We start from the raw sequence: 22,882 nt of genomic DNA on the forward strand, positions 1-22,882 counted from the left end.
GCCTTCCAATGCAGGGGGTGTCAGTTTGATCCCTGGTCGAAGAGCTAAGATCCCATATGCCTTGTAGCCGAAAAACCAAAACATAAAACAGAAGCAGTATTGTAACAAATTCCATAAAGACTAAAAAAAAGGTCCACATTAAAAAAAAATCTTTTAAAAAATACCCTTTTAGGAAGCCTCAGAATATTCCAGTAATAGCCTTTGTATAAATGGAGCTGAGGCTCTATGTTAGCCTCCTGATTTGATGATTTCTGCATAAAATTTATTACAATACCTTGAAGGTTGTCTCATTGCTTCTAACATCAAGTTTTAACTTTAACATCAACATCATCATTTCAGCCACCCCATAATTTTTTTTCCACAGAGAAAAAAAATCAACAAAAATGAATATCTTCTTTATGAGACAATTTCTGAGTGATTTAAAGCACATTACTGACCTCAATCTCAAAGAAAAGGAGGTGTTAGTCACTTGGTCATGTCTGACTTTTTGGGACCCCGCCCTGGACTGTAGCCCACCAAGCTTTTCTGTCCATTCTCCAGGCAAGAATACTGGAGTGTGTTGCCATTCCCTTCTCCAGGGGATCTTCCCAACCCAAGGATCAAACCCAGGTCTCCTGCATTGCAGGCAGATTCTTTACTGCACAAATAATAAAACATAGATTTGCATTTGGTGCATACATACATAGCCATGTCTGACTCTTTTGTGACCCCATGGCCTGTAACCCACCAGGCTCTTCTGTCCACAGAATTTTCCAGGCAAGAATATTGGAGTGGGTTGTCATTTCCTTCTCCAAGATATGCATTAGGAAAACTAAGATTAAAATTGACGTGCAATAATTTTTTTAAACTATTTTTTTCATGTGGACTATTTTAAAAGTCTTTATGTACTTTGTTACAATATTGCTTCTGCTTTATGTTTTGGAGTTTTTTTGGCCTCAAGGCATTTGGGATCTTAGCTTTTCAACCAGGGATTGAACCCACACCTCTGGCTTTGAAAGGTGAAGTCTTAACCACTGGACCACCAGGGAAGTCCCAGCATGCAGCAATTTTAAAGCCTAAAATGATCTTACCTTGACAATATCATAGGTGTCTCCATCCCCATGGTTGCTTACAGGTATATAATACAAGCCATTGTAAAACATATCTTTCTGAGGAATGCAAGGGTCTAGCTTGCCATCATCAAGGTTGAGACCACGATAGAAATAACCATACAGTTCTGTATTTGGGAGCATATTGTACACCTGGAAGAAAAATATCATGGTTTCTAATTATTTGAAATATTCTTTTTGTAGTGGCAAAATTGGCAACTTTTTGTGCTATAACCATTTATTCTTCATTTAAAAATACATCAACACATAATTATTTTATAATCCTTATACATTTTAATTTATTTTCAGTTTTATATTTTGATATGGTTTAAGGGAAAAAGAGTCCATTTAAAAATTTATTTACTAACAACAAATAAAAAATTTAAAATCAAGTAAAATGAAGTAAATAAACATGTAAAACAGACAGGTTGCTATGTTTCCATGAATAAGCATAGTATCAAATCTGAATCTGTTTCCAGGCAGCCAAGGCAAAAAAGAAACATTATTCAATATGTAAATCTCATTATCAAAAATAGAAAAGCATATATTCTAGTTACACATAATATATAATTGCTCATATATGATTAAAAATTTTTTTTAATTGGAGTATAGTTAATTTACAATATTGTGTTAGTTTCAGGTATATAACAAGTGATTAAGTTACACATATACCTATATTCACTTTTTTTTCAGATTCTTTTCCAATATAGGCCATTACAGAGCATTGTGATGCGTTTCCTGTGCTATACACCAGGGTCTTATAAATTACCTATTTTATATATAGTAGTGTGTATATTGAACCGTGAACTTCCAGATGTTCAAGCTGGTTTTAGAAAAGGCAGAGGAACCAGAGATCAAATTGCCCACATCTGCTGGATCATTGAAAAAGCATGAGAGTTCCAGAAAAACATCTATTTCTGCTTTATTGACTATGCCAAAGCCTTTGACTGTGTAGATCACAATAAACTGTGGAAAATTTTGAAAGAGATGGGAATACCAGACCACCTGAACTGCCACTTGTGAAACCTATATGCAGGTCAGGAAGCAACAGTTAGAACTGGACTTGGAACAACAGACTGGTTCCAAATAGGAAAAGGAGGACGTCAAGGCTGTATATTTTCACCCTGATTATTTAACTTCTATGCAGAGTACATCATGAGAAACGCTGGGCTGGAAGAAGCACAAGCTGGAATCAAGATTGCCGGGAGAAATATCAATAACCTCGGATATGCAGATGACACCACCCTTATGGCAGAGAGTGAAGAGGAACTAAAGAGCCTCTTGATGAAAGTGAAAGAGGAGAGTGAAAAAGTTGGCTTGAAGCTCAACATTCAGAAAACTAAGATCATGGCATCTGGTCCCATCACTTCATGGCATATAGATGGGGAAACATTGAAAACACTGTCAGACTTGATTGTTTTGGGCTCCAAAATCACTGCAGATGGTGATTGCACCCATGAAATTAAAAGACGCTTACTCCTTGAAAGGAAAGTTATGACCAACCTAGATTGCATATTGAAAAGCAGAGACATTACTTTGCCAACAAAGGTCTGTCTAGTCAAGGCTATGGTTTTTCCAGTGGTTATGTATGGATGTGAGAGTTGGACTGTGAAGAAAGCTGAGCTCTGAAGTATTGATGCTTTTGAACTGTGGTGTTGGTGAAGACTCTTGAGAGTCCCTTGGACTGCAAGGAGATCCAACCAGTCCATTCTGAAGGAGATCAGCCCTGGGATTTCTTTGGAAGGAATGAGGGTAAAGCTGAAACTCCAGTATTTTGGCCACCTCATGTGAAGAGTGGACTCATTGGAAAAGACTCTGATGCTGGGAAGGATTGGGGGCAGGAGGAGAAAAGGATGACAGAGGATGAGATGGCTGGATGGACGTGAGTCTGAGTGAACTCTGGGAGTTGGTGATGGACAGGGAGGCCTGGCGTGCTGCGATTCATGGGGTGGCAAAGAGTCAGACACGACTGAGCGACTGAACTGAACTGAGTGTGTATATGTGAGTTCCAATCTCCCAGTTTATTCCCCCCACCCCCGTAAAACCATTTATCCTTGTGCTTTTCTTTATAGCTGTAGTATTTCATCTAACACTTTTGAGTCAGCTCATTCTAAGAGAGGAAGCCTTTAATTTTGTTTTATGTGGTTCACAGAAATTTTTAGTTTTACTTCAGGATTTAAGATAGAGTGTAAGTAAGAGATGCCTGAAGATCTATGGATGATTCCAAGGCTGAGAGCACATATAATTCGTGATTATCTGTGAATGCCTAGATCTGGAGGAAAATAATAGCAGCCTGATTCTAAATCTTCTCAAGTACCCTTCCAAAAAGAACATAAAAAAAAAGAGAACAAGTAATCACTAGCATGAGTGTGATACAGATAATACCATGACCTTCAAATTACTTATTAGCAGAAATACCAAAGGGCTTACCTGGTGGCTCAGAGCAAAGAATCTACCAGCAATGTAGGAGGCATGGGTTCTTTCCCTTTGTGAGGAAGAGTCCCTGGGTGGGGAAGATCCCCTGGAGAAGGAAATGGCAACCCACCCCAGTATACTTGCCTGGAAAATCCCATGGACAGAGGAACCTGAGGGGGCTACAGTTCACAAGGTCACAAGAGTCAGACACAGCAACTAAAAAACAACAACAAGAAATATCAATACCATATTCCAACAGAGCTCCTACTGTTGAGAAGTTGGAGAAGGAAATTTTAAGAAACTACATGAAGGAAAGAAAAGACTAGTATGGAGAAATTGGAGGATACACACACTAGTCAACTCCAGATGAAAGAAAGTACAACATTGTCAAAGCATGAATCATGGCCTTTGGATTTAATAAGAGAGGGGCTTAAAATAAATGGGCCTGGAAGTGACAGCTTCCAAACCTTGCGGTTGATGGGACATAATCAGATCTTTAGAGGAAGGAAAAGATGCAACTTCAAAATGTGGGAATGTACTTGCAGGGCAAGAATAGAAACACAGACAGAGAGAACTGGGATGAATCAAGAGAGCTGCACTGACAGATATATGCTACCATGTGTAAAACAGAGAGCTAGTGGGAAGATTCTGCACAGTCCAGGGAGCTCAGCTCAGTGCTCTGTGAGGGATGCTCTGTAGAGGGATGGGATGGGGACACCAGGGAGGGAGTACGTGTACACATATAGCTGGTTCACCTTGTTGTGCAGTGGAAACTAACATAATATTGTAAAGCAATTCTCTTTCAATTAAAAATAAATTTTAAAAAAGAGGGATGGGAAATATGTATACATATAACTGATTCACTTTGTTGTATAGTAAAAACTAATATAACATTATAGAGCAATTATACTCCAATTAAAAAAAAAGTAAAAACAAATGAAAGAAAATGGGAAATTAAAATATCCAATAGTTTTTAATTGAGATGGCTTTGATGAAATATTCTGAAATTGCTGGTTTGGAAATGCTTATGAAAATATAAGATCTATTAACAGATAACAGAATGTCCAAGCATACTCTTTGATACTGAGATTTAACTCTAGGTTTTCCTATATATGGTTACATCTACAGTTGTATAATCCCTAACCCATTATAATTATCCATAGAATTCTTTATTGTTGTGAGTCCTGAGCCATCCAAGAAAAATAATTAAATGTGCAATCCATGGAAAGACAAAGAAAGATAATGTTTGACATTTTTAACCTGATCCATTTCAAATAAAAACATAATCTGGAGCATAAGACTTGAGGAAATCTGAGAACTTACACTTTCCGCCGACAGCTGTTGTTCTGACTTCAGTAGGAGAACGCTTTTATCCACAGCCCGGAGGGCACAGACCGAGTCAGGGGATGCCTGAAGATGGAGACCAGTGCTGGAGCCCGGTAGTCCCTGCTCCTTCGAGAACTTTATGCTAACCTAAAATTAAGGAAGAAAAGGAATGAGTAAGATTATTTTACATGAAAATGTTGGGTTCGCCAAGCATTTCATTCATGGTTTTCCATAGCATCTTATAGAAAACCCAAACAAATTTTTTGGCCAACCCAGTGGTTGGACTATGTCTGATCTTTTCCAAGTAAATCTTTATAGATTTCTGTACCTTATTTCTCTTGCCCACTCTCCCCCTTAATTCTCCATCCTCACAGGGACACCGCCTTCACCAACCCTCGTGCCATCTCAGGATTGGCACTGCGGTCAAAAGTGGTTCATTCTGTTTGATGGTTCATCACCTAATAACTGAGCTGTGCCAATGCTGATTGTGAGATGACCGTGTAAAGGTTATAAGCAGTCAAAAAACAAGGAGACACCAGGGAGTAAACTGCCCACCCCTCTCACTCAGAACATGCAAGAAATAGAAGAGACCTCACCTTGTTTTTAAAGCATTTTTCCACCTGGAATTTGACACTGTCAGCTACGATTTCCCCACTGGGGTGAAGAGTGTAGACAAGCATGACAGCCACAGGAGCCAGATCAGCACTGACATTGATGGGGAAGGAGATGTTTCCCTTCCAGGCTGTGTAAATATGAGAGATGAGCAGCAGACACAGTACCAGAAGTTTCCTGACTCACTGGGTACACTTAGATAAAAAAGAATGGCTTATGGATACAAAGAGCAAATCGGACTTTATTTTAAAGGCAGATCAATTAATCAATAAATTGTGTGCATTCTCAGTTGCTAAGTCATGTCCAACTCTTTGCGACGCCATAGACTGTAACCCGCTAGGTTTCTCTGTCCATGGGATTTTCCAGGCAAGAATGCTGGAGTGGGTAGCCATTTTCTCCTCCAGGGAATCTTCCCAACACAGGGATCGAACCCACATCTCCTACATTGACAGGTGGATTCTTCACTATTGAGCCATCTGGGAAGCCCCAATCAATCAATGAATGAGAAGTATATATATGAAGGAAGACTGCATAATTTAGACAATAGCAATGTTTGAGTTTTGGACATCACTTTTTCCATATTGTACCTGGTGGCCTAGCAATCATTGAAACAGGTTGAAATCTCTTTCACTGAAATATTTAGCAGGTTACCCTGGGCCTCTATCCACAAATTGTAATGCTAAGTGCCCTTCCTAACTGCTTGACTAGAATCACAGTAACATTTCTTTAAAAGACAGAAAAATGAAGGTAGAGCGCATGTTTAAAAAAAAATTCAATGCTTTATATACACCTTTGTTTCTGATCTCCTTCTGTCCACTGAGGAAGATTGCTCCTTTCACCATAACCTGTGCAGAACAAAGAAAACACAGCATGTGAAAGCATGTTAGATAATATGGTATGTGGACTTAAAAAAATATTCAAAACCTAAAAGTTGAGGGTTATACCTTATTCACTGGGAATTTTTAGGATTTCAATCCTGGGAGAAAGCATTTCAAGTAAAACTGAGAGACCTGCTCCGAGGAGCCGAGGGAAATATTGCAACAAAATGCAGGTACATCAAAAGGTTATTGTTAATTAATGAGAACCAGATATCCCAAGTTAAGGAATTTAGCACTTTTCGATGTATGGGAAGATGCAAGATCTGGGCTCACTGAAATCATTCCTCTGATAAGTACCCAGCTATCTGGGTCTAATATCCTGTATTTTCATTTCTCAGGTTTCCTCAGGGCTCACTCACTTCCTCAGTCACTTCCTGCAGTGCGTGGCTACAGTCTGGTGGCTTCTCAGTTCAGTTCAGTCGCTCAGTCGTGTCCGACTCTTTGCAACCCCATGGACTGCAGCACGCCAGGCCTCCCTGTCCATCACCAACTCCCGGTATTTTTTCTTTACTAAGTCCCCTCAGGGCTCACCAGCTCACTAACTATGGTGGCTACAGCTGCTCATGACTGTGACATTTTTTGTTTACTGATATGGCAGGAAATATTCAATTGCTCAGGTATCATGTTATTATTATATAATGAATGACCTAATCATAATTCTATTCTATAAGATAAAGTAGTTTTTACAAACAAATATGAAAAACGAGCTCTTTCACAATTTGGGAAGGAACAGAGCAAGTGACCACAGTTGACTGAGAGCTGATTATGTGCTGGAAACTTGGTGAGTGATATGCCAGTCACCATGGAGGGGTGAATAAAGCCCTGAAACCGTTGAGACTAACTGGTTTCAAATAAGCCAAGTCGTTTCACCTCTTTGCCCCTGTTCTCTTATTTATAAAAAGAAGATACTCATACGGCTAATTGATGAGTTAATTAAAAAAAAAAAAACCCTTATAACACTGCCTGACATGTAATACTTACCCTTGGAGCAAAGTCTTTTGTTTTTCCTTCCAGTGACAAATATATAGCTGGGGAAGTTAAGGTTTAGAGAGTTTAAACAATCTGCCAAAGATCAACTAGCTCACCTAATACATAGGAGAGGGGAGAGGATTCCAGTCAGGAGTCCTAATTTCCAAGTTTGTAGCTTTTCACCTTTCCATAACCTTATAGAGACAAAATGGATAGGGCCAGAACCAAAAGGGCTAATTCTTTTATTGCTCATCAAAGTCAGCCTCCTACTTCACTCTCTGGTAGCTGTAGTAGCTATCTAATACTTCATTTTCCTGAAGGGTATGTATATACTTAATGTGAGTTAGAACTGAATGCATAAAATAGCAGACTCTGAGTAATAAAATTTTCCAGGAACAGATTCACAGACTTAAAGAATGAATTTATGGTTGCCCTGGAAGGGGGAAATGTTGGGGGGAAAGGGATAATTAGGGAGTTTGGGACGGACATGTACACATCGCTGTATTTAAAATGGATAACCAACAAACACTTACTGTACAGCATAGCAAACTCTGCTCCATGTTATGTGGCAATCTGGATCGGAAGAGGATTTGGGGAGAATGGATACATGTATATGTATGGCTGAGTCCTTTCGCTGTTCACACGAAACTATCACAACATTGTTAATCAGCCATCAGTCAGTTCAGTTCAGTTCAGTCGCTCAGTCGTGTCTGACTCTTTGCCACCCCATGAATCGCAGCATGCCAGGCCTCCCTGTCCATCACCAACTCCCGGAGTTCACTCAGACTCACATCCATCCAGTCAGTGATGCCATCCAGCCATCTCATCCTCTGTCGTCCGCTTCTCCTCCTGCCCCCAATCCCTCCCAGCATCAGAGTCTTTTCCAATGAGTCAACTCTTTGCATGAGGTGGCCAAAATACTGGAGTTTCAGCTTCAACATCATTCCCTCCAAAGAAATCCCAGGGCTAATCTCCTTCAGAATGGATTGGTTGGATCTCCTTGCAGTCCAAGGGACTCTCAAGAGTCTTCTCCAACACCACAGTTCAAAAGCATCAATTCTTCAGAACTCAGCTTTCTTCACAGACCAACTCTCACATCCATACATGACCACTGGAAAAACCGTAGCCTTGACTAGACAAACCTTTGTTGGCAAAGTAATGTCTCTGCTTTTGAATATGCTATCTAGGTTGGTCATAACTTTCCTTCCAAGGAGTAAGCACCTTTTAATTTCATGGGTGCAGTCACCATCTGCAGTGATTTTGGAGCCCAAAAAAATAAAGTCTGACACTGTTTCCCCATCTATTTCCCATGAAGTGATATGACCAGATGCCATGATCTTTGTTTTAAAGAAAAAGTTTAAAATAAATAAATAATTAAGCTTTTCGACCTTGGAAAAACTGAAATGACCTTGGATATTTTTATGTGTTTATTTCTGGGTTTGTTCTTCGTGGACCCAGTGGTACTCACCAGCAAAAGAAGAAGCTTGGTTCAATCTGATTAACATGGCCCAACTGACGTACAGGTTCTGAGCTGTACTGGGCTAAGCAGACAATTAGACAAGATCCATGAATCGACCCACTGAGACTTACCAAATAGAAGAAGTTGATGTTTGAATCATCCCTGTATGCTTCACTGTTTAGAGAGTAATGTATAGTAACAATCTTCTCTTGATTGCATCTAAGTTCCTTGGGTTCAGGCTCAATCATTAGGAAGCTGCTGGTTCGTGAGTAGAAGCGTTGGACTGAGAAATGGCCATCCATGTACTCTGGAATTAACCAGCTTGGAAGGTAGCAGCTTTGTGGTCTGATATATATGGCCTGAGAAGATAAAAGAAAGCAAATGGGTTGTAGAGGTATAAAGATCTTCCCGGGACAGTCATTATTATAGAATGGAAAGCTTCTTATCTCTTCAGGACAGGGAAGAATCTTAGCTTGTGGTTAATATTTCAGAGTTGTTACTGGCAGTAAAATAATAAGAGCACTCCCCTTTTTTCATATATAAAACATGACCTTAGTTGTATGTCTATTTCATCAGGCCTACAATGAGTTGTTTCTCTCACTTTGTCATTGAAGTCAACATTAGGCCTTGTGCCTTTCAGCTACATTTGAACACTAACCAATTGTTTAAATGCAAAATTCTGTTTAAACAGAAGAGGAGAAATCATAGTATCTCTCTTATCTATGCACAAAATGGTAAAAGGAAAGAAGACAGATCATCTTTATGAGCTATTTCTATTTTCTCAGAGGAAAATATTGGTTATTGGAGAATTTATAATAATAGTAATTGGCTGTTATCTTGAATAAGTATTCTTATGTATTATTTAATGAACAAACATAAAATACACTAAATGTTAAAGTGTATTAAAATGTATTTTCAATGCAAGGTATCTTTTAAGAGATTTCTAATCTCCAAAATTCCTAACATTCATTTCTTCTGTGGGATCTCATCCACTCTGATGTCTTACTTTCAGACGAAACTCCGGATCAAATATATCAGAAGTATCAATGGAAAACTGAGCTTCACCATTCTCATCTGTGGTGTAGTTTCCTATCAATCTGTCATTGAGCTCCAACTGCAATAACTTGTTCACCATTGGAACATTATTAGGGCCGGAAAATTTAAGCTGCACACACACAAAAAAGAAGCATTAATTTTTTAAATTAAAATGTCCTATTTCTACCAAGAAAGCATTTTCTATTTGCAAATGTGATTGTTTATTTGTAATTATCTTAAATTCCATTAGGCAGAAAGACGTTCTATTAAAAAATATATGATACAGAGATACCTATAATTGTATCTATTGCTTTCTTTCAGCCTAGGACTTTTTCCAATATATCATATGCAGTCATGCTACACATGAGTTCTGAAAGCAGGAAAAAAGTGTTCAGAAATTTTCAAAAGGCAACCTATGACCCAAGAAAATGAAATGAAAACACTTTTTTTTTCAAACCCACAGTTCCAAAATAAGAAATTCCTCTTCTATAGAAAGGGTCCATGTTCTCGAAGCTCACACTTCCAAGCACTGGAGTGATAAAAATAGAAGACTTTTCGCTGATCTGCACACCTGCAAGAAATGAAAAGCAGTGTTATGGGAAATACATCATTTGATCAAGAATTTCAGAAGAACAAATAACTTCGATTTTGTTTGTATATGTGCAAATGCATATACACAAAATTATATTCTTGTTCTACATTGAAAAGGAGGTGTGGGTGCTAGGAGCAGGCTACAGAGTACTATTAGGTTATATAATTCATCAAGCTGAATAATGTAATAAGCATGAAAATATTTGAATCAGAAACAGGAGAGAACACTCAATGTCCTTCCTCCTACCATTCTAGTCATTTCTGGCTTGGAACTCTTCTTATGATGGAGAATACCATAGAAATTTCAAAAATAAGGCTTTCACTTCCAAAATTATTATTAGCCTGCAAGGTAACTGTTTTCATATTTTTTCCAGATTCAAAAAAATATATCTGATAGCAAAGTAAGTAGAAATGTGTTGTGATACCAAAAAAGCATGTCATAAACAGAGGCAAGCATATGTAAGTTACAATATAAATGAGTCAAGCATCTATTATGAAGACCATTATAATATTTATCAAGTAGATTCACACAAAGAAGTTTATAAATAATATTATCTCAATCATTTTTAGGAGAAGGCAATGGCATCCCACTGCAGTACTCTTGCCTGGAAAATCCCATGGACAGAGGAGCCTGGTAGGCTGTAGTCCATGGGGTCACTAAGAGTCAGACAGGACTGAGCGACTTCACTTTCACTTTTCACTTTCATGCATTGGAGAAGGAAATGGCAACCCACTCCAGCGTTCTTGCCTGGAGAATCCCAGGGATGGCGGAGCCTGGTGGGCTGCCATCTATGGGGTCCCACAGAGTCGGACACGACTGAAGTGACTTAGCAGCAGCAGCAATCATTTTTAAGTAACAAGAAATAGTTAGTAACTGAATCTGGTTTTACTACCTCAAATTAAATCTCGCATTCCTCTTTTTCTGTTTCATTTTTTAAACAAATATTTATTGTACACTCACTATGTGTAGATTTTTCACTAATAATTTTTGCCTTTGCAAATGTATCCAGTTGTATTAAATTGGAAGTTGGCAAAGTTCTATAAAGGTTCTGATAGTTATTATTCTAAGCCCACGATTCACAAGCCCCTCTCACAGATACTCAATTTTGTTGTCACTCTTATGCAAGGTGAGTAAATATGGTCGTATTCCAATATAATTTTATTTACGTAAACAGGCAAAGAGCTGGATTTGACTTACTAGATGTAGATTGTGAAATATGCATTAAATAAAAAACTAGGCCCTGGCAGTTGACTGTCACACAAAATTATAAACAGATACCTAATTTTTTCACCTGTCAAGCCTCTCTGTCTCACTGATGCAAGCACAGATGAGATATAAACATAGAGCATTTACTTAATAATTTTAAGTATTATTAGGAAAATCTTATTCAAAAGCAACACTCAAGTTGACCTATTGGCAATGTACTCCACATGTTGAACAATTATTGATCTGTATTTCGTGAACATTGTTAACTCAGTAAACATCTCTCAGGAAGCTGCATATAGCCCCAGATTGCCCATAAAACACGAGCATTACCTGTCCCAATTTCCGTAACAGTTGTGGTGATATAAAATGACATGAAAAGTCCAGAACGGTAGAGTTGGAAGACTTTTGTATTTACAATTTGAGAAACACAACCATTTTTCAACTGAAAAGAAGAGAAAGTGTAATAAAAAGGTTAGGGATTCAAAAGTCTCTAAAAAAATACGGAGTTTCAGCACAGATATATAGCTCCCTCAATTGCTCCATGGCTCCATCTCACAAACTTGGTGAAATGACCAAGAATTACAAAACAAGGAGGAGGAGGTTGGGGGGAGTTTCATCAGTAATGAAAACAAAGTGGAAGTAATGCACATTTTACAGATTTCAGGGATATTCTCCTGGAGACATTGATGGGAACAAATTCAAGAATGAAAAATGGAACTGAATAATATTTTAGGATTGAGAAATTAAAATCTCCTTAATACTTGAAAAGTATTAAGAACAGATGGAGTAGAAGCACTCTTCAAATATGTGACACCAAAACACTTCAAGGTAAATTGTTCATAAAAAAGGAAAAATCTGGTGTATGTATACAATGAAATATTATTCAGCCACAAAAAGAAGGAAATAATGCCATATTCAGCAACATGGATGGACCAGGAGATTATCATACTAAGTGACGGAAGTTAGAAAAAAGATGAATATGTGATTTCATGTGGAATCTAAAAAAGAGAATACAAATGAACTTATTTATGAAATAGAAACAGACTCACAGACATAGAAAATAAACTTGTGATTATTAAAGGGGAAGGGGGGAGGGATAAGAGGTTTGGGATTACAATATATACACTACTTATATACAGATAGTTAATCAACAAGGACCTTCTGCACAGTATAGGAAACTATACTCAGTATGTTACAATAACCTATAAGGGAAAAGAATGTAAAAGAAGAATAAAAAAGAAATAATACATGTATTTATATATATGTGTGCAAGTGAATCACTTTGCTGTACATATGAAATTAGCATGACATGGTAAATCAACTATATTTCAATAAAGATTTTAAAATTGCTACCAGTGTAAAATGAAATGAAATAAAGAAAAATCTGTAGATAATCTTTCAGTAGTGACAAGAGTAATTAGAGAGATACAGATTTAATTCTATTTTAAAATATAGTGTTTATTAATTTCAAATGTAAAACATTAGAGGGATATATCAATTCATTGAACCTCAGAACCATGATATGAACAAGTCACTATTATCATCTCCTTTATATGGATAAGTGAATGAAGCCCACATTGGCTATATAATCTGCCCAATGTCACACAGTTGGGAGGTGGTGGAGCTAACCAGGCATTCTGATTCCAGAATATGTGGTGCTCTTAACTATCAGCTATAAAATCAACAACAACAAAAAAGGTCAAGTTTGTCTGTTTAAAATACAAATGAAAAAGAAATAATAAAAAGTAATCAGAAGAACTTTAATTGCTTTGAAATTAAGAGAAAAAAATTTTCAGTCATCCCTGAGTCAAAGAGACCATGTGAAGTAAATCAATAATAATCTAGATGTTACCATTGTCAAGGGACGAATACTTTGCATCAAAATCTTTGCTGTTATGTTGTGATTAACTGAAAATGTAAAAACACTGAATGTTTTTTTTTTTTAAACAAGAAGCAACTAACATTTTTTGAACTAATAAAATAAACTAAAATTTTAAGGAAAAGAGTAACATGAAAATGAAAATAATTTATACAGAAACAGAAAGTAATGTTAGGAAAAAGGTGAAAGCAGACGTTAAAGACCAACAAAATAGATGAACATTTTTATGAGATGATTTAGGAGGGCAAAACCGTACAAGAGGTAGATACTAACACAGATGAAAATCCACCTGGAAGAAAAGAAAATTATTTTAGAACTTAATAAAAATTATATGTTGATTAGATACATTTTTAAAATCTTATAATAGATAGCTACATGTATAATAAAATGGCAGGTAAGATATTTTTCTAGGGCTGAGAGCCCATAAACATTAGGAGCTCTGGTATTTCAAAAATACCACAAATATTTAAATAAAAACTTGAAAAAATTTTGCTTTGAGACTAGAGGGCACTTTTTTTTTGGCTGCACTGGATCTGTCTTGTGGCACGCAGGTTCTTCGTTGCTGTGTGCAGGCTTTTTCTAGTTCTGGCAAGAGGGTTAGAGGGCAATATTCATAAAACAAGAAAGTTTCCATTTCACAGCAACAGGAAAAACAGGTGTAATTAAGAGTTCTCAAACAAAAAGTCCAAACTGATAACAAAAATATGAAAATATGCTCAAACTCACGAGTTATTGCTGTTGTTGATTAGTCTCAGTCATGTCTGACTCTTTTCAGGCTCCTCTGTCCACGGGATTTTCCAGGCAAGAACACTGGAGTGGGTTGCCATTTCCTTCTCCAGGGGATCTTCCTGCCCAGGAATGGAACCCACATCTCCTGAATTAGCAGGTTGGTTCTTAACCACTGAGCCACCAGGGAAGCCCAAAACTCACTAGTAATGCAAGTTAAAACAAGCTAAATTTTTGTCTACCAAAATGGCAAAACATTTTAAATTCATGTATTGTTGGCAGTAATATTTTTAAAAATTAAATCTATATATGATTATATCTATCCACCTCTCTATTTATCTACTTTGACTCAGGAAATCTCCTCCAAGAGATCTATTTCAAATAAATAAAACTTTTCATACATAAAGTTATTTTTAAAAGATTATTTATTGTTGCATTTTTCACACCGGGGAAAAATTAAACACTACTTGAATGAAACCCCCATCACTTGGGTAAAATGGCTGACAAAATTATATTAAAACCACACCATAGAATAATGTTCTCTGATGTGAAAGAATTCCATTCAGTCTTTTTTAGTCTGCAATCCCTACCTAAAATATAGGTTTCTGTCTGTATTAACCAAATATTGATATTCACCAAAAAGACTTTAAGTAATTTTCTGTTCAAAAATTCAGTGAGATTAGGACAAACAGAATTAAAATACAAAGTGTATGGTGTAAACACATTTCACTTTTGAAGTCTAAAGGTGATCCTCAAAGAGATGCTCACAATCATTAATGTTATGATACTATAAACTGAAAAAGCAAATGGTGGCTTCAAAAGTGAACTTCAAATCTAAGGTAATAAAATGGATACTCTGAATTGCAGCTATTTGCAAGTGAACTTTTTTCATAAGGACAATTCTAGGTGGCATGGTGAGTGCCATCAGGGATTCATTTATGTAAAGGATAGTTTATGATACTCCAAAGAAAGATCAGAGAGGTCACCTAAACAGTATAAACAAAAAAGACAATAAGATCTTTCAAATTCTAAAAATTCTATGAATATATAGGTGAAGAGCCATGAACTTGGCCTAGAGAATGAATTATACCTTGAATTTTCTTCTCATTCTTTACTTCACCTATGTACAACCTCCATTATCCACAACATGAAAATAGTGTTGTTCAGTCTCTTTTATAAATGGAATCAAAGAAAGAATAATATTGAAAATGAGCAAGAATTAATTTTTTGAAGTAAAGATCATGATCTGTACCTGTGCAACAAACTGTTCACATATTTCATTCTTGTCTTTCTCACAAGCCACAGAGGAAAAAAATCCCCTGCACACCTGGACTTGGACTTTCCCATGTACAGGTTGGCCAAAGGTATACCTAGGAGGAGAAGATATACTGGTAATACGAACAATACCACGGTCATATTTCATGGTCTCTTATTCGTACGTTATATATGAAATCTCTAAGCTATGTCTACCCAACAACCAAATTCAATTAGGAAGCTCATCTATTTGCACTCTTCCTCTCCACTGAATTTAGATTAAATTAGACATTTAATCTGTTAGGAGGATTCAGTTGTTTTTTTAAAAAATAAAATTCAAAGTAATGTAAAATTCAAAATCTCAGTGACTTGGACTTAATGATCAAATTGAGTTTCAAAAGTTATATTTTAATCTGATAAAAATATTTAAAAAATTGCTTGCAACACTTGCTCTAGCACAAAAGATATATACACATAAATAAATTACTCAGGATCATGAAGTACTTCTTGATTAATATTTTAAATAACACTTCTCATTTCTCACTCAGTAAATATAAAAGGATTGGCATATACTGGATATGCTCTGACCAAAAGTATAATGTCTTTTGGGTGCATGTGTTGGCACCCCACTCCAGTACTTTTGCCTGGAAGATCCCATGAAAGGAGGAGCCTGGTAGGCTGCAATCCATGTGGTCGCTAGAGTGGGACACGACTGAGCAACTTCACTTTCACTTTTCATTTTCATGCACTGGAGAAGGAAATGGCAACCCACTCCAGTGTTCTTGCCTGGAGAATCCCAGGGACGGGGAAGCCTGGTGGGCTGCCGTTTGTGGGATTGCACAGAGTCAGACACGACTGAGGCGACTTAGCAGCAGCAGTCCGACTCGTAGCAACTCTAGGGACTGCAGCCTGCCAAGCTCCTCTGTCCATGGGGATTCTCCAGGCAGGAATCTCCAGGAGTGGGTTGCCATGCCCTCCTTCATGGGATCTTCCCAACCCAGAGACTGAACCCAGGTCTCCCACATTGCAGGCAGGTTCTTTACTGTCTGAGCCACTAGGGAAGTCTGTCTTTTGGGGTGGGATTAAATAAATATTTCATTTTCTCCCCAAACACACAAAAGACTATAATACAAGCTTTTTAAAGACTCAAAGGCAAATACGTTGATTGTTTGAGCTTTGTCTTATTTAAGGATCCCTTCTACTAGTATTTAGAAAAACAAATCTAAAATCAGTATACAGTGAAACTGAATATTATTAAATGTATTGATTATAATATTTTTTCTAGCAGTTGGACATTGGTGTTTACATATATCATTTATTTTTTCCAGTGATCCTAAGATGTAAGTGTGTTATCTCATTTAATGGATTAGTAAATTGAGATCTAGTATCTCTCTTCTCCACATTGTAACTGAAGGAATTAAAATTCAAACTCAGATATTCTTCAGGCCACAATCCATGTTCTTTATTGTCCACTAATCTATTTAAAAATTCTCAATGCTTCTGATATTTTAACTCAATCCAACTCACTATAATCTGTCAACTCTAAATATCAATTACAAGTAAAATAGAGTCAAGACTCTAAACAGGTCACAAATGTTATACCCCAGCATATGTTATTTCCTTCTTCTTATTGTCTTTTATTTATCAGATAAAACTTATCACATTATCACCTACAAGTTGACATATACCCACAAGATATGTAGCTTAAGTTTACATACAGATCAGAATAAACATTTTCCTTTTATAATCTGAAAAGTTTTTGGTGAATACTAATGCAGTTTATTAAAATACTTTTGCCTGTGGGCGATTTTCTTCCTTCTTAAAAGCTTAATTCATCTCTGAGGTGGTTTGCTAAAATAATCTAATTTGTTGTTGTTTCCTCTGGCTGTTCCAAGCTAAGTCCCAGAGAATGGTTAAGAAACAATGATTCAGTATTGTGCAATCTTAATTGTTGGCAACTCAGTCACTGATGTTATTTTCTGGACACAGTGATTCATTCATCATGTTCTCTTAGCCTGCACAGAAATAACTACGGAGCAAGCTTAGCTCTGCTCTCAACTCTCTAGTCCTGTTGCAGGATTTGATTATTGCTGATACTGACACATTGTTTAATGTCAGATCTGAGTATAATATAACATTAAGGAAGTTTTAATAAATCCTAATTCCATATCAACATTTCAATAAATCCCAACTCCATGTCAATAAATAAATAAATCTCAATTCCATATCAGCATTTAGCTTTTAGGAAGTCTTTGGAAGGTGATACTTGATAAATATTTTGACTACCCCAATAAAGTGCATTGCACTTTTTCAATATACCATTCAGCAGATAAATTATAGATGTTAATCCCACTGACAATTCTGGTTTTCTGTAGGATTTTTCTAGTGAAACCAGTTTAGGATCCTTATATTGATTATCCCATTATTTTTAACACAGATAATCTATACTATCTCATACATTACATTTACAAAATTCTGGCACATGATCAGCTATTCTTCACTTAAACTCAGAAAAATATGATTGTTTTCCTAGAGTCTAAAGAACATTTTTTTTTAAAGACTAGAAACTGTTTCTAAGATTTGTTATGGTATTCTCAGCAAAATCCCCATGTTTCTACCAGGCTGCCCTTTACCAATGTATCTTTAATATACTACTGAAAATATTCAAAGGCAAGTACTTTTCATGTCATTAGTTAGATAAACAATGTTTAACAAATATGGCAAATATTAACATTTTCAATTGTTTATATAAAGTATAATAGAGGTCTTGGTTAGGAGAGAAACTGAACTTAGATAGCCTAGGTCTAAATTGTAGTTCTTCCATCAAAAAACCCCATTAATGTTGATAAGTTATTTAAATTCTCTGTCTCATTATCTTTCTTTATAACATTGAGTTGATAATAGCTCCTTTCTCACAGTGACATGGTGAGAAAGTTAACAAATGTAATGCTTAGCACATTCATTGGCATTCAATAAATATTAGCTCTTTTTTTAAACTATAATTAGAAATTTGAGGAAAGGCAAGGCATTAGAAATAATCCCCTCAAAAGAAAATAACAATTTCTCAAATCATATAGGAATTCCTTTTTTTACATCAAGTGGATTCAAATTAGTTAAAATTAAATTGATAAAATGCCTTTTTCTCCACTATGATATTTTCAATATTTCTTTCTTTTCTTTATTTTTTTTTTTTTTAGTGAAAACATCCACTGATGCTGAAGATTCAATGAGGCAAGGTGCTTTAAACAAGCTGTCGGAATCGTCCTTGGGCACAACATACTTAGTGATCAATATGGCAGTCAAAAAACTAAAAGAATGTTGCACATTTGTCAGAGTATTGTTACACTCTTGTTGTAGTGAATCCAATTCTGGAAATTTTTCTTATGTAAATAATTTTTAATTAAAATGCTATATTTTATACACAAGGACATTACTATAACTTTATTTGTCACTGGGAAAACAAAATCAAACAGGCTGCATGTCATATAATAAAAGAGTGGTTAGATAAATTTGGTATAGCCACATAGAGATATGTTTATGCAGAGAGGAATTGGAATACATGAAAAGCCTGGCATTATATAGTGACTGGTTTTCTTAACTGGAGAGGGTAAAAAAGAATAATTGTTGAAAGTACTCATGAAAGACCAGAGAAAAATAAAGTGTTAATGGCAGTTAATATAATTAATTTTAGGTAATATCTCACATTTTTCAATATTTTTCAAATATTCTACAGTGACAATCCATTACTTCTTTAATACTTTTAATATAAGCAGATACATAAATTTATATGGTTGATCTCATTTTTTTGTTTCCTCTAAGCCTTGTATTGACAGGTGGAGTTAAATCTCTTGAATACTTACTTAGCACATGCACTGACTTGGAATTCATCATCTGAAATAGTTATTGTTTGTGGTGCACTGACCTTAACTTCAAACTTGGGCAACACTGGAAACAAAGAGAAATATAATGTGACTTCAGCTCTCACACACTGCTGAGCACAAATGACTACAACCATATAAATGTGTTTCCACACATGACATTTTTCTATGTATGCCTCTGTATAGATCATGGTTCAACGCCTCCAAATTCCATCAGTGGGTGATGGTGTCTCATTAATTAATAATTCCCCTTTCCTTTCTTTGCCTTATTCCTGGAACTTCACATTTTGTTTGCTGTAGTCCTTTAGATCCTTTCTAGATGGTTGTCTTTATTCTATAAAAAATGGGATACTTCCTTAGGAGAAAAGGAAGGCATCAGAATAAGGATACAGGCAATGAATGATGAGCAAGAAAGCAGAGACAATAAAACATAGAAGGACAAGAAAGGGAAATGGCAGAAAACTAAGTCAAACTTGATGTAATTTGTCTAATTGTAACATAAAAGTTATTTTGTTGAACAGTTCTTTGGACACTTCAATTATATAAAACAATCATAATTAGCAATTGGTTACCATTTCTATTAACAGTAAATTGGTGTGTCAATGTCTTTCCTGATTTTTCTTTCACGACAATAGAGTAATCTCCAAACACTGGTTCTAAAATCAATTGGAATGAGAGTTCGGTAATATTTTGAGAAGAGGTCACATTTTGCCATTGAAAAATCCTATTGTTGTGAGGATCCTAGAAAATAAAGAAGAAATAAAAGCACAGGATGTATGAGAATATTATCCTTTTCTTTTTAATTTGTGATCCTTTATATAGTTGGGGCTTCCCTAATGGCTCAGAGGGTAAAGGATCTGCCTGCAGTGTGGGAGACCTGGGTTTGATCCTTGGGTTTGGAAGATTCCCTGGAGGAGAGCATGGCAACCCACTCCAGCATTCTTGCCTGGAGAATCCCATGGACAGAGGAGCCTGCTGGGCTGAAATCCATGAGGTCACAAAGAGTCAGACATGACTGAGCGACTAAGCACAACATAGCAAGGTGATGCTAATAGTAAAGAATCTGCCTGCCAATACAGGAGATGCAGAAGACATGGGCTCGATCCCTGGGGCAGGAAGATCCCCTGGAATAAGAAATGGCAACTCGCTCCAGTATTCTTGTCTAGAATATTCCACTTACAGAGGAGCCTGGTGGGCTACAGTCTATGGGGATACAAAGGGTCAGACATGATCGAGTGACTGAACACATGTAGTTCAGGGAAGTAAAGAAAGTTCTATCATTTTATTGCACTTGTATCTCAAATTGTGAAAACAATTACAGACTGTTAAATGGAAGTCCCACAATAAGAAAGCATCCTTCAAGCAACACTTCCTCCGTCATTTGCTTTTAGCAGCTTGTGTGAGCCTGCTTCAATAAATGTATTGATATTATCCAGCCATAATTAAAGAAATTATGGGTTGGAAGCCTCCAAGCCAGGCTTCAGCAATACACGAACCGTGAACTTCCAGATGTTCAAGCTGGTTTTAGAAAAGGCAGAGGAACCAGAGATCAAGTTGCCAACATCTGCTGGATCATCAAAAAAGCAAGAGAGTTCCAGAAAAACATCTATTTCTGCTTTATTGACTATGCCAAAGCCTTTGACTGTGTGGATCACAATAAACTGTGGAAAATTCTGAAAGAGATGGGAATATGAGACCACCTGACCTGCCTCTTGAGAAACCTGTATGCAGGTCAGGAAGCAACAGTTAGAACTGGACATGGGAACAACAGACTGGTTCCAAATAGGAAAAGGAGTACATCAAGGCTGTATATTGTCACCATGCTTATTTAATTTATATGCAGAGTACATCATGAGAAATGCTGCTGGTCTGCAAGAAGCACAAGCTGGAATCAAGATTGCCAGGAGAAATAATCTTGGATATACAGATGACACCACCCTTATGGCAGAAAGTGAAAAGGAGCTAAAGAGCCTGTTGATGAAAGTGAAAGAGGAGAGTGAAAAGGTTAGCTTAAAGCTCAACATTCAGAAAATGAAGATCATGGCATCTGGTCCCATCACTTCATGGGAAGTAGATGGGTAAACAGTGGAAACAGTGTCAGACTTTATTTTTTTAGCTCCAAAATCACTGCAGATGGTGATTGCACCCATGAAATTAAAAGACACTTACTCCTTGGAAGAAAAGTTATGACCAACCTAGATAGCATATTAAAAAGCAGAGACATTACTTTGCCAACAAAGGTCCATCTAGTCAAGGCTATGGTTTTTCCAGTAGTTATGTATGGATGTGAGAGTTGGACTGTGAAGAAAGCTGAGTGCTGAAGAATTCATGCTTTTGAACTGTGGTGTTGAGAAAGACTCTTGAGAGTCCCTTGGACTGCAAGGAGATCCAACCAGTTCATCCTGAAGGAGATCAATCCTGGGTGTTCATTGGAAGGACTGATGCTAAAGCTGAAACTCCAATACTTTGGCCACCTCATGCAAAGAGTTGACTCATTGGAAAAGACTCTGATGCTGGGAGGGATTGGGGGCAGGAGGAGAGGGCACAACAGCAGAAGAGATGACTGGATGGCATCACCGACTCGATGGACATAAGTTTGAGTAAACTCTGGGAGTTGGTGATGGACAGGGAGGCCTGGTGTGCTGCGATTCATGGGGTCGCAAAGAGTCAGACACGACTGAGCGACTGAATTGAACTGAACTGAGTTAAAGATATCCAGATAAAAAGATATCTACAAAGGCACAGAAACATTTCTCACTACTCATCTTTTTTGTTATTTTTTTTGCTTTCCTCCACAGTAAAATCTAGAAAGTTAAATTAATTTTGTAAACTTCCTTTCAGTAAGGATTACTCATGTGATTGAGTGTTGGCTGATGACACGTAAATAGAAGTCACTGGGTAGAGAAGAATCAAACTCAGATGCCACTGAAAATAAAGCAAGATATTGAGGATGACATAGAGGTTAAATAGAAGTCTATAAAGCAGCTTCAGCTGCATGCATCAAATTCTGGGAAATTCTCTTTCATTTTTATTCTATTATAAATATTTTCTAATTTTCCTTGCTATGGCTTCTTAGATACATCCATCATTTAAAAGTGGACATTTAATTTTCAAATACATGGGATTTTAAAAGTATCTTGATAATTAATTTCTCATTTAAATGCTTGCTTCTCTGCAAACACCTGCTGTGTTCTATTAGTCTTCCAATTTTATCGAGGCTTTCAATGGCTAAGTCAAAGATCTCTCTTGGTAAATGTCACATTGCACTTGAAAATATATGGGTTTTCAAATATCTTTTGATGTTGATTTCTAACATCATTCCACAGTGGTAAGGAAAAAGACTCTGTATGATTTCAGTTCCTTTAAATCATGAAATTTTTGCACCTTGTTCTACATCCCTGTGTATGTTTCAGTGTCTCCTAGTTCATAGTCTATGAGAACTTGAATAGAGTGTGTATCCTACTGTTGTGTCAAAACTGCATAAATCTTAACTATGTTGAATTGGTTCATGGTGCTTTTCAGGTTTCCTATAATCTTCTACTTTTCTGTATATTCATTTTATTAA

The 22,882-nt window shown here is 36.6% G+C and overlaps 1 protein-coding gene across 1 annotated transcript in view; it reads right to left on the minus strand.

The window, feature by feature from the left end:
• Window positions 1–22,882, minus strand: part of LOC129641371 (ovostatin homolog 2-like) — a 52,028-nt gene that overhangs the window by 23,623 nt on the left and 5,523 nt on the right. Inside the window, 12 exon segments of the mRNA XM_055566101.1 lie at window positions 1,071–1,241; window positions 4,827–4,976; window positions 5,426–5,581; window positions 5,584–5,626; window positions 8,865–9,106; window positions 9,754–9,912; window positions 10,244–10,353; window positions 11,911–12,022; window positions 15,438–15,555; window positions 19,300–19,384; window positions 19,890–20,058; window positions 22,702–22,733. Of these exon segments, the coding sequence (XP_055422076.1) occupies window positions 1,071–1,241; window positions 4,827–4,976; window positions 5,426–5,581; window positions 5,584–5,626; window positions 8,865–9,106; window positions 9,754–9,912; window positions 10,244–10,353; window positions 11,911–12,022; window positions 15,438–15,555; window positions 19,300–19,384; window positions 19,890–20,058; window positions 22,702–22,733 (1,547 nt within the window).

This window comes from Bubalus kerabau, chromosome 1, assembly GCF_029407905.1.
Source record: "Bubalus kerabau isolate K-KA32 ecotype Philippines breed swamp buffalo chromosome 1, PCC_UOA_SB_1v2, whole genome shotgun sequence".
In the NCBI taxonomy this organism is placed as follows: Eukaryota; Metazoa; Chordata; class Mammalia; order Artiodactyla; family Bovidae; genus Bubalus; species Bubalus kerabau.